The 12,981-nt window shown below is 43.7% G+C and overlaps 1 protein-coding gene across 25 annotated transcripts in view; it reads right to left on the minus strand.

Annotated features, from left to right (window-relative positions):
• Positions 1-12,981, minus strand: part of MAPK8IP3 (mitogen-activated protein kinase 8 interacting protein 3) — a 70,735-nt gene that overhangs the window by 25,678 nt on the left and 32,076 nt on the right. For 21 of the 25 annotated variants that reach the window (XM_080383410.1, XM_080383425.1, XM_080383424.1 and 18 more), the window contains 5 exons: positions 11,502-11,748; positions 8,767-8,869; positions 6,590-6,708; positions 3,028-3,039; positions 1,645-1,662 (listed from right to left, as the gene is read on the minus strand). In XM_080383410.1, coding sequence (XP_080239536.1) covers positions 1,645-1,662; positions 3,028-3,039; positions 6,590-6,708; positions 8,767-8,869; positions 11,502-11,748 — 499 coding nt within the window. The remainder of the gene's footprint in view (positions 1-1,644; positions 1,663-3,027; positions 3,040-6,589; positions 6,709-8,766; positions 8,870-11,501; positions 11,749-12,981) is intronic. The other 4 variants (XM_080383403.1, XM_080383419.1, XM_080383421.1 and 1 more) reach the window with 3 other exon arrangements.

The raw sequence follows: 12,981 nt of genomic DNA on the forward strand, positions 1-12,981 counted from the left end.
GACTGGGTTGCAAGCACTGTGAAAAACCTGAGGCTAGGAGCGAGGTTTTTCAGTATTTCTTAATTAAGAAATTCAGTATTTCTTAAAACCAAAAAGAAAGGAATTTAGGGACCAAAAGCACATCTGGGTCGTTTCCTGCTGCCAGGGACCTGCTGGCTCATAGGGTCAGCTTCTGTTTTACAACGGGGAATAGAGGCCACCTGAGAACTAGAAGCAGAGAGGCCTCTCCCTCCTGGGGGACAGTGCTCAGGGCTGCAGCTCATTTCTCACCACAGGTCCCAGAACATGAAGAAGTCTCACACCCATCAGTGTTTGTGCCGAAGCGCTCCTTGTCCTGCCCTCTGAACTACCTTCCTTTACAGCAAAGACATCAACAGTTTTCATGATCCATTATTTGCTGATTAATTAATATTTGCAATAAAATAAAAACAACACAAACTTGAAGTAAATGGAAGTTAGAAAAACATGGGAGCATACAAGTGAGAACACATCACAACACTCCAACATACAAATCCTCTTCCCACAGTTAAATGGGATGAATTTATGATGGCAAAAGAAAATTCCCAGCAAGAATGAGTAAGAAGCAGCTTTTTCAAATTAAGTTTGAAAAATTAGTAGACAGATAAGTAATCACTTTGATGTTTCAGGCAGCATGTTCTTTGGATGCTGTGTCAAAGAATATTACAAACAACAGAAAAGTGACAGACACTACCTGCAGTGTGAACAGAAGTGTGGTTTTGGTTTGGTAAGGTGACCTATAGCTCTTTCTTTCATGGTATGCCCTATGTTCATTGGAAAATCAAGAAATCAGCTGTTTACTAAATTATTGTCTTGTTCCTTTTTAGTGATTCTACAAGTTATCAAATAAATACTTAGCCAGTAAGGCATTAAAATGGCACAAGGGTGTTACAGGTGCTAAGAGACATCAAGGGAAAGAGTTCATCCTGGTTTTTTGGACTAAATCTTTTTCCTTCCCATTCTTGAGTCATCTATCCCTCTCCATGTCTGTTTTGGGGAGAGAAAGGAACTCTGGTGAAAAGGGTGAGCTATCACACCAGAACTAAAAGTCATAGTGTGTCTCAACCATCAGTATCCTCACCACAGCTTCTACCTTATTTGTGTGCAGCACAGTGACAGCCCAATGCTTTAACAGCCAGAGGTCTGAAGGGCTAGGCTTGCAATAAAGAAACGGATGAAGCCTTCCAGAGCCATAGGATGGACACTATGAGACAACCTTATGCAGGTTATGGGAAAGCTCTGCTCCTGGGGAAAAAAAAAACCAACTCACTGTGGAGCAACTAAAAACTCTCTTCACCCCTTTGTGGTGTGGAGCAAAGGGAAGAGGTCTGGACAGAGCTCTGACAGAGCCCATCCTACACTGTGCACCTCCTGTAGCCAGGCAAATAGTGTGAAGCATCAAAGTGGATAATCAACCAAGAGAAACGGAGAATCCCCAAACCACAGCTGCGTCCTGCTTCTTGGAGAGGTGATACGACCATCACAAAAAACCAAACCAAGGTAATGCAAGACATATGGAGGGATGTTGAGTGAATGGCAGAAATTTAGTAAGAAATGCACATTTTTAAAAAAAGAAAGGGAAAAAAAAAAAGAAAGGGAAAAAAAGAAAAAAGGCCTTCGCCTTACCAAAGAAATCATCCCGTACTATGAGAGCCATCCCATACGAGAAAGGGAACAGAAAGAGATGGGGACAAAGGGGAAGAAAGGAAGAGAAAAAAAGCAGCCATTAAGTACCAATCTGTAAATAGCAAACACAGCAGCTCATCAGCACATGTACCTGTGTGTGGTGCCAGTGTATGTGACGCTCAGCAGTAACTAATCTACACCTTGCTCTGCTGCAGCCTGGCCTAACGAGTATTTACACTCGAGTGTCAGAACAAGCTTGAGATGAGCTCATCTGTTTCTTCCATCTTCATCACCTCCCCTGGACTACAGGCCTGAGTTTCCCATTCCCACAACAAAGGCAGTTCAACAGACATTATGAACAGGGTGAGGGGAGGACAGGGGCAGGAGGGAAAACAGAAGGTGGGGTGTGTATCAAAGCTCTCATCTGGCCCTTTTGCACTGGCCCAAATCCACCTCCACACTGCAACAAACTCCGACTCAACTTCAGTGGGAGGTTTTCTGAGAAAGGACCACAAAAAAGTGGCTTACAGTTTGAACTAAAAGAAAGGATGATGCCATCCCTTTCTTTTGTGACCTTACAGCGCAAACACCACGAGGTGCCTGGCAAGGCAATGGGGACAGCTATCATGTCTGTGTAAGTCACCTGCCCTTACTACAGGGAAAACTTCACCCAGTTTGCACTGAAGTCAAGAGATCCCCTTGACTTCATCTGAAATTGCATCAGGGCCCATGTGCATTTTATGGAAACCTTCTGACCACAGAGCACAGCCCTAAGGCAGCAAGTCTCCTTCAAAACAGAAGACAGAGGTATCAAACTCCTACCACAAAGGCAAAGCTTCCATGAAAGACAGGTTTTGCCACTCTAAGTCATCAAGAAAAGTGTCTTTAACATCACTGCAGCTATTCCAGAAGACGGTCAACGTGCATCAATGAACCACAGCGGCCATCATGCGCACGGAAGGATCCCCGCAGCGTGGTTCGCGGGGAGGACAGTGGGAATCTCACTCAGTACCGTGCCCACCCAAGCCCTGCTTCAAGCACAGCACCCATCCTGACAGGAAAAAAAAGCACTCTGAAGCCCCAAGACTTTGGGTGACAGGCCAGTGTAACACAGTGGAGCAAACCTGTGGAAAGCCACACAAGAAAAGCTTACTGAAACGCAGCAGGCTTGTGAGCACAGCACGGGGACGTCCTGCTGCCCAGGGCCCCACCAGTGCAAGGCAACCAAGCAAGGCGAAGGTGGGAGAAGTCTGCAAAGCCAACCGTGTTTGGACAAGAGCAGGGGAGTATCACACGTGTATACCACATCATTTCACCTTAACAAGGAAAAAAAAAACAAAAAAACAAAAACAAGAAAATGAACTGAGCAGAGGAGATACACACCTGAGAACTCCCCTATGGGCCATGTCCAGCGAAGCACAGAGAGACAAGGGGAAAAAAGGAAGTGAAAAAAGGATCAATCAGTGACTGAAACCAACAAAATAAAAATTTTGTTCAAAAAAAAAATTAACAATGATTCAGCCATTTCAATGTCAAAAGGCATGAAATAGTAAGGACAGGACCTGCCATGACTGTAGATGGCATGACTCTACATAGAGGACATTAAAAAAAATCAGGGGAAGGTAACCTGCGGTACAACCGCAACCACATGCCTCAGCTACCCCCAGTTTTCCAGATGTGAATCTCAGGCAATCACATCTTCCTGGACTAGATAAACCTTTATTTTCTTTTTATTTAGTTGTGTACCACTAAATGCAAAACAGCTAGTTACTACTACCTTCTCATACCCCCTCCCATGTGATTTTAGCAACTAGATCTTCTGATAACATGTGCTCTTCGGTGATAATACAGCTTGCAAAAATCATTTAGTTGCATATAAACCCCCCCCCTTTTTTTTTTCATTGCAGTTCTGGGACTCTGATAATCCCATTTCAACTTCTGTACAAAAAACTACACATAAACTTACCGCTAATATGACTGAATTTCTGTCTTCATCACAGAACCCCTGTTATTTGAAGGGAGGTTTTAAACTCCACAGCAAACACAGTGGGCACCCTAAAACTGAAAGGAAGGACCTGCCAATAGTGCACAACCAAACTGCTAGCGCTCCTTTGCATCCAGAAACTCTTGGGATAGGAAAGAACAGGAAGGGGGAGATAGGAGATGGGGGAGCCAACCCAGGACTGGGGGGGCAGAACCTGCAATTAACAAGTGAAAATGCAGGAGAACAGCCAACTAGTGCTCCTAAAGCTGTATTGAGAGAAAGGGAATTTGGTCTACAATTACCACTAGTAAATAACTGTTTAACTTCCACATTTTTCTCCTATAGAAACATGTATGTAAAACAGTATTAGAGGTGGGATGGGGGGGGGCGGGGCAGGACACAACCCACATATTTATTATTTGGTATTGAAAAATAGCAGTGAAGAGTGCCAATTTTGTACCAAGAGATGTTGGCCACTTTGCAGATATCCAGAAGGAATGAGTAAGATTTTCCATTCAAGAAACAGACTTGCCTGCCAGCTACTGTTCAAGGGTAATTTCTGTAAGATCCTTCTATTTTAAAGTCCTCTTTAATGAGATTTCTCTTTTTTTAAGAAACAGACCAAAAAGAGAGAATGCTCTTTGAAGATTGATTGCCAAGTTTTGAAAGAGACTAGAAGTATTCAAATTTCACTTAGGTAAAACTTCACCTAATTAATTCTTTTGATTTACAGTGAGAAGCGAGCTCCAAATACAACCCAGATAGAGCACTCTTTCAGCTTGTGGCTCTTGTTTCTTACATCACACCCATAAAGCACAATTTCCTCTGTGGCTCTTCAGACTCAAAAGGTACAGCAGGAAGACAGAACAATTTATCTAACAAAAAAGGCAAAATTTTGAAAATTTTGAATCATGTTGACCTATTTGTCAGTACTAAGACCTAGTCTTTTGCTTCCACCTTTACCAGACTTTCTTAGTGCTTTCTATAATGCAAAGCCGAGGCTGGGGGGGGTGGGGCGGGGAGGGAAGTACAAATCTCATTTCTTGGTTAGAGATGTGACCTCTAAGATCTCTCTGCCCTCCTCCCTTCGTACAATCCTGCCAACATGTGCGTTCATTTTAAATAACACTTTTATATGGACAGAGTGAGTAGCCAGGACTCAACAAAAGGACTGATTAGATTAACGTCTCTCACAGAAAATTCACAGAACTATCTGATTTCATCCCAGCCTATCTCCCAGGTTTGAAAAGGAACCAGGAGAAGCCCTCGTGTTCTGCTAGCCCACTGTGCCATCGCCTGCAAGAGTTTTGCTGCTCTGCTCAAACCAGAAAATTATCCCAGCACAGAAACATACTCTTCATAAGCCACACTTACATGGGCGCTGTTCAGCAGAGCCTCTGGACGTGGTTATTACAAATCATAACTGCCAAACAACAGATGATTCACAGCCCAAAATCAATCCCTGGTCTTTGGGCAGCCTTACATACTGGAGGAGGTGAAGCACCTCTGATTTAACTGAAGCTGTGGTGATCAGCCTTGCAAGGTTTGGGCAACTAAAATCTTTAGCCTTTTGAAAACAACAGTCTGCATTTCTCACGGATCACTGGGTCAAGGCTACAGGGTAATAATCCAAAGGTCTCCAGAAGGCAGGCTTCCAGAAGTGGGAAACAGGTTGTCCAAAGCAGTTCATACACCAAGCAAATCACTTTTCTGAATACTAACTCTTAGAAGCTGACAATCCCTGATGCCCCAGCCATTTTGGGGAGAGAAGGAAAGCAGCAGTTGGCACAGGGATTCGTGGAAGACAGCCATATACCATACGCTCTCCTGGATAAGGAAGTACCTGAGGACCAAGATGAAATGGCTAATGGCAAGACTGTCAGTGTTTTTAATGCTTTGACTCTGCTAGGAAGAGAGCTCCCAATAACATACGGGGGCTGGCTGACCAAAATTCATTTCACAGCACATAGACGAAGCTTTAACCATCACATGCCAGTTCCTACTGTCATCTTCACTTTAAGCAGGCATTCCCAGCCCTTCTGCAATGACTGTTAACATCCAGGTGATTCTCAAACCTGGAAATCTTGCTTCCCCTTCTAAATTCTTAATTTTTTAAGTACTGCACATTGGGTCCAACTGCAGGCAGAGAAAGCCTGTGCATTCATCCTGAATCTTCTGTAGACTTTTTTCTTCCAGCAATCTCAAGTTGGAGGTGAAACAATAAATGTTTTAACACTTCTGGCAATGGTCATCAATCCATGCATGAGAGCTCTCTTGCACATTGCTGGGCTAGCACCATGCTTCCAAAAAAACCCCCAAACTATCCGTATCAAAAAGGTATTGCAAGCATTCTGACGACAGTCTGGATCTTGTTCTTACATTCCAGTCACACTAAAAAGAATGGCAAGGAAGGGCTCAGACCACCACCTGAGGCAAAGCTACATCTCTGACTGCTTCAAAGTCCTAGTCAGAAATATGTAATATAACCAGACTTTAGGTATTACAAGCTCCTTCTAAATCAGCCTGAGTAGTTAGTTACTACATCTCTTAGCCTGACTATAAAAGGGTAAAAACTGGAATACAGACCATAATATTTCCATGTCATTTAAACTTCGAAAACTTAACAAACAAAAGGAGTTACTTTCTTGCAAATTTCAAGTGAACTCTATTCCAAGTAAAATTACAGGGGAGCCAGGGTAGGATAGGAAGCTGAATTTTGTCTTCAAACCATGTGGGAGAATCCTATAGAAAAATAACACGCACATAAAGACAACCCAAACACAAGTTACCCATCACTGTACTGCAGCTATATATTTCAGTCACGTAATGTCTCAATTTCTAAATATCCAAGTTTCGGGGAGAGGGCAGGAGAAGAGAGAGACACAATTTAAGTGCTCCTAGAAGCTTAATATCATTGTCATTGTACCAAAGAACACAGAATGGTTCTAAATAAGTTTTTACCTAGCAGATCTGCTCCTTCATCAACATCTCCGATAACCTCAGAACCTGCTGTGGAAAGTTCATGATACAGAGAGTCTGTGTTGATGCCAAATGCTTTGTTCACAATCCCCTGTGTTGGGCTGTTGTTGGAAGAAAAAAAAAAGACTCTTGTTACTTGGCAACATCATTTAAGCTAGAACGTTTCTCTCCAAAATACCGAGCATCCCAGACCACTGCGATCAAAACCCTGAGAGCACATACCATCTGTTCACCGCTAACCTCTGGGATTGTCGTTGCCTACTCTAGAAAATGGTCTTAAATGTGGGTATAAACACTTTCTAAGTGTCCTGCCTTGTATGAGGGGAATCAGCCAGCATGAAGAGCTGTGCAATTTTCCCAGCAATCTAACAGGAAGGTCAGTACCACTGGAGATTAACTCAAGTTGTGTGGCTTTGTTCTCAGATAAATCAAGTCTCAGTTATAAACCCTAGAGGTTACAAACGGGGTGCGGTAGCCGTCTCTGATATTGTAGAGAAAAGGGAAAAAAATGGTGGGTGTGTTTCAGTTACAGAAAAATTACAGTACCCAGACATCTGACAGCACTGAGGATTACAAATACGTGCCGGGACTGCACCAGAACTAATCAGCTCACACAGTGTAACGGACAGCACAAGGGACAAGTGACTTGGCATCTGACCTAAAGACCTAATTCAGCTTGAACCTGCCTCTTCAGCATGCAGCTTTCAGAAGCTGTACGTAACTCAAAAGCATTCTGCTTTTAAAGCAGCAACCATCCTGTTCAGCAGCTCGAGTTAGCTTGCATCTCCTGTAGCTTCCGGTCTCACGACCTGGATCCGAGATCGTTGCCTGAAGAGCTCCCAATGCAGCAGCCCTCTCCATCCTCTTCTTTTCCTTGGGTTTGACCAATTTTTGATCTGACCTCACAAGTCACTTTTGTATTCCCCACACAGAGCTGTTTCGGCTATCTAGATTCCTCCTCTACCTGACCCTAAAAATTGTCCATGCATCCTACATACTCCGAGGGGAGCTTAACTGTACGTGGTTTCACAGCTGAGAAATACATCTGTTATGGCTGCTTATAACCTCGATGAGGGTGCTCAATGGGGCAAACCCACTACAGATTTGGACTGTGAGAAAATCTTGCCTTAACTTTGTCAGGGTACTATCTTCTGCATACCTGTAAGAGCTAGGGGGTTATTTTTGCTGGTATAGTGCCAAATTACCCACTGGAAGAGGGTAAAAGTCACCGAACCCTGTAAAATTAGCCACCCAAGCTTAGTAAAAATGAATCCAGGTACTAATACTTCCAGACTAATACATGCCTCACAGCAACATGGTGCCAAAATCAATAGCCTTTAGGGATCCTCTTATTTAGAACAAAACAGGTGATGGATAGGAACCAGAGCAGCAGAATAGTTCAGTAAAAGTCTGCCAATTTAGAGAACTCTGTTGAGGTCCTGAGTGCATCGATGGGTCAAAACTGCCCTGACCAACCACCTCACCTGGGACCTGCACCCACCCACTGGTCCAAGGGCTCCCTTAACCTCTGGCCTGCACCTTCAGTCCTTCTCTGAGCTACACTATAGGTGTACCTGTCTTCAGCCCTCTATCCTGCTGCTCCTGGGTAGCACCAGGACCTAACTCATCCCCTCGCCTTGTGTGGGGCTGCTGGTAGAGCTCATTATCAGTGCTGTGCCCTCTCTGCTTGGAACCTGCAAGACTGGGATTGCTGGGGTTACTCCTGCTTGTCTGCCCTCACGGAGCAGCCCTGCTCCTGCTCTTCAAATACTTGAAAAAAGTAAAACTGGAAAAAGCCTGAGGTTTTAAACCTGAATCCAGAACTGATCTATTAGACAAATGCATCTTTTCTCTCTTCCCGATAGCTTAAGCCCATGTCCTCTTTGCCTGTCTTAAACCTTTTGTTGCTCCATCTCTATCCTCCCTGATCGAGCAAGGCAGACAAGCCCAGCCCTGGGCCAGCTGGCCAGCCACTGCTGCAGATTGCCAGCCTTCTCTGGGGAGCTAAAAAGAAGGTCAGGACCCCTCATGCTCACACTATGCAGAACCTATGGACTTTCTCAAACAGCTGCATCTTGAACTCAGTGCGAGCCACAGCACCCACTCCTCACTCATAAAACCAAGCGAAAGAGCACACAGTGGAAAGGCACAATCAGTACCTGTTACCAGTGCGTTCCAGGCGGGGGTCTTGACACATGTCCAGCTCTGGAGTAGAGTCTATGATGTCCTGAACATCGGACCACTCATCACTGCTGCCCATTCCTAGGTAAGACAATACATGTGATCTACAGGATCAGGATTTTCAGAGGATTGTGTTCCTTGAAGGGATTTTTGTGGCTTTTGAATATCGAGGTTTCAAAACTTCATGGTATCATGTTCAAAGTCTTAAAATAGGAACAGAAAGTGGCTGATCATCAAGAGTCACAAATGCACCGCTGCTGGGAAGGTGTCCTCACAACTCCAGAGCAGGGAGACTGTAAGCATCCCCTCCCCTCTCCCACACCAGAGTGTCACCAAAGTCATTGGCCTGAATCCTCATTAAAATGTGATAACCAGAAACAACACGTCATTCATCAAAATAAACTCCACATAAACTTTTTATCTGTCAGCACAAACTCTTCAATCACCATGCAGCTTTAGCTGAGATCTAAGACAACACAGTGGGTTTCTGTATAGCTCCACAGAGACTGCTGTAGTTACGAATTAGCACTATTCAGTTTTAACAGAAATAAGTTTTCAGTACAAATTCTCAAGTCTACATTAGTTTAGATAACCCCTACAGTGAAATTTCACCTAAAAACTGATACATGAAATCTGCTCTGGTTTCTGTATAATCCACAGCCTGAAGCCAGCTGTTCAAAAGCTCAGACTTGCACCTATTCTATCAACAAGGAATATGAACACAATGTCTGTTCACACAAGAAATTCTTGAAGGATTAAAGACCTCATTTGTAAACTACATTAATCCCTCAACGATGTTAGATGCGAAATTTTTGACCTTTCCAAACAGCCTCAGTAGCCAAACATACAAAGCTCATGACAATTTGAGTGTTGATTTTATTCTTTTAGGCTGGCATTGTGCACCAGCTGGCAACAAATGCCAAGTTTGAAGACAAAGCGTAATGTGTATCTGTTGCCAAAGTAGGCTTCCATACACCAGTGGTTCTCAAGCTCACAGAAGCAGAGGCTTCCTTTTCTTCATTCTTTCAAGTTGGGAAGCTTTTCTGCAAATACCTTCAAGTACCTTTTTTTTTGGTAGTTCAGCTCTAAGGCATGCACATCACTGACAGATCCTTTAATTATAGATGCATAAAATACCTAAGTAAAATTCAAGTATCCGTGTTGCTCCTCAGCATGGAGACCTTATTTTGCATTACATGCAACAAACAGCTGAAAGGTTCGATGTGCAAAGCACACAGGAAAGATCTATCTGCCTCGAGCAGATTCTACAATACTGTACTTCCAACCAAGAAAAAAGAAGCTTTCACATGCACGACTTCCTAGTTGCACACAGATAGAAGAGGGCAGACTTTGACCCAAGAAAGCTACAGATGATAAACAAGCTTGTAAAGCAGCAACTGTAAAAATAAGGAAAAGTCTTTATAGGGCATTCAAACTGCTGACATCTGTGCTCAATTTCTGATACCAATGCTAACTTGCCTTGGCCAGGATCATCAAACAGATCAGAGTTTTAACGTTTGACTATGCAGAAGCAGCACATTTTATGGAGAACTACACTGCTTCTGGCAGACTGACATCCGTGACCCCAGGACCCCCTCAGCTGCTAACATAAATAGAGAATGGGACTCAGTCCCGACAACTCTCATTCAAATGCTGCCATAGAAGATGTAACACGTTGTATTATAGTCTTAATTTGTTAGGAACCCACTTATGAATGTTAGCAGCGGGATTCCCTCTACATTACTTAGGGAAAAAAAAAATCATAATCTGGTTCAGGTGCTAACCTCGGAGACTAAGTTCATCCCTGTGCTCCTGCATGGATTTTCCTTATGATCTTCTAGTTTTACAGTCCTTTTGTCAACAGACCACTTCTCATTTCTGAAGGCTGCTGCAAGTCTAAACACAACACAGGCTGGAAGTCACTCAGACACTGCACTGGCACTGCTATATTAAAAAGCACAGAAAGGGGCTTTTATCATGTTATTACATCATTTTCTTTATTTACACAGCCTGGTGCTAAAGGCTTAGGTGATGGCTTGCCTGAAAAGAATTAATGAATTCAAACTACTAAAGGACTGTGGGAAGTGGAAAGAAAAAAAAAAATCTAACTTCCAAAGACTTGGGAGGTTTCTTATATGAGAAATGGACTAAAAGAAAACACCTTATTTAGCTGAGAAAAACAGCTGGATAAAATTGCTCTTTCTAAACACATCAGGGCATGGGATAAACACACAGAAGGGAAAACTATTACTTAACCTGACAAATCTGGCATATCCACAACTGGATATAAAACACTTACAAATAAATCCAGAGAGAAAACTAAATGGGAGCTTTTAACTATCATATATTGATGAGGTCTAGAAACAGCTTTCCAAAAGTTCAGTTAGACTAAGATGGGACCTGAACATTCATGAAAGATATTCTATGATGTCGATGAATGCCACTGCAAGGGACTGAACTCAATAGCCTTCTCCCACCCTTCATACTGGTGAAACTATTCATATTCCTGTTTTTTTTTTATTTGCTAACCAGAAAACTGCTAACATCCAATTAGCCGTCTCGTTCACGTATCTTTCTAAGTAAGGCTTCCTCAAATCCGATACTTATCAAGCTGATTACCCCTCAGTCTCCCAGCCTCTTTCTGTAAGGGGAACACAAGCACTGGCAAGTCCATTATTTTAATGACCAGGTACCCAAGCTCCAGTTTCCATACCTATGCTAACATTCCTCATCTCCTGCGTGACCTGGACTTCCATGTTCCGGCTGTTCCGCTTTTCTCGTGCTCTCTTATTGCTCTTGGTCGTGCCATTGTATTCACTGATGGGCTGGATACTCTCATTCAAGGGTGTGACGGCAGCAGAGGGCACAGATGACGTGGGAGTGTTGGACTTGGTTCCAGTCGTGCTCGGTGTGGCAGCTGCTGAGGACTGCCCAGATTCAGACATTTCATCTTGGGGGCACTACAGCAATTCCAGGGTGAGGGAAGAACAAAAAGGGAAAAGCACAGCTATACATTTCAATTAATTTCCCATTTGTTGGTGTATGGCTGCCTTAAAGCATTATGGAGAATGAGTCCTGCTCGCTGTACCTGCTACGTGTCCAGCACTTGCTGGTGACACTAGGCACCGCAACCACAATGAAGCAGTGAGTTCTCGTGCTGAACTCAGCAAGCAAATCCCACCTGTGAAAGGACCAATATCCTTCCTCTTTCACTAGTAAACACTGTTCTTCACAAGTCACATCAGTATGTGAGCCCGTCATCAGGCACCCCAGGAAAGGTGGCCTTATCATAAGCAAAAAGCACCTGCAGCTCACACTGACTACGGTGGAAGCTGAAGGGCTTTGGCACTTGCAGGAAGCCAGGCCAGCGTTTCCCAAGCCTAGAAAGCAACATGGATATTGCTTGGGAGGATCTGAAGTGGCCTCTTAGAGGTCTTGGATGGTGTCATTCCTACAAGCCATTAACACAACCCGGACGAGAGAACAGCAAAGTGGTTTTGACACTAAACTGCAGAAGCAAAGCGGATACCAAGCTGGGATGGTCTCACTTTGCCAGCGCAGGAGACCTACACCCCCATACCACCATATGCAGAAGCTAGCCAGGCACGTGTCCGGGTTGACAACACAGTAGAAACAGGCGTGGTCTCCCCACTTCCAAATAACAGGATGACAAGACCCAAGAATTCAAAAATCATAAGCTGACAGATTAACATAGGAGATGGATTCCCAGTGTGAAATGCACACAAATGGCTCTCAGTTTTACAGACATTACAGCCCCATTTCTTGTAATATCACCTCTTGAAAAACATGAGGCTTTCAAGGCTCTGTCAGGATTTTATACTGTGACCCTTGTTTGTCAATTAAAGCAGCAATGTTTCACAGTCGGCCAATTAACGTCTTGACCAATGCGGTGATCACTCCCAGACCCAAATGAGATCTCCCCATTCTTCATGGCAGCTCCCTCTAATTACTGCCTGCAGGGAGATGACAAAATTAACGTTGATAGTTATATGTGATAATGAGTTGCAATTGGGTGCAGTGACATTCAGCATCTGCACATCTAGACCCAGGTTTAATCTTTACTATTTGCCTCTCCTCTCCTGTGCAAACACTAGAAGGATCCAATTCTGCTCAGAGGCTGCTCTGAGCCCCTCAGCCTTGGAGCTGTGATGCTGTTTCACAGCACTAATCTG

Source organism: Falco punctatus (genome assembly GCF_963210335.1).
Source record: "Falco punctatus genome assembly, chromosome: 4".
Taxonomy (NCBI): Eukaryota; Metazoa; Chordata; class Aves; order Falconiformes; family Falconidae; genus Falco; species Falco punctatus.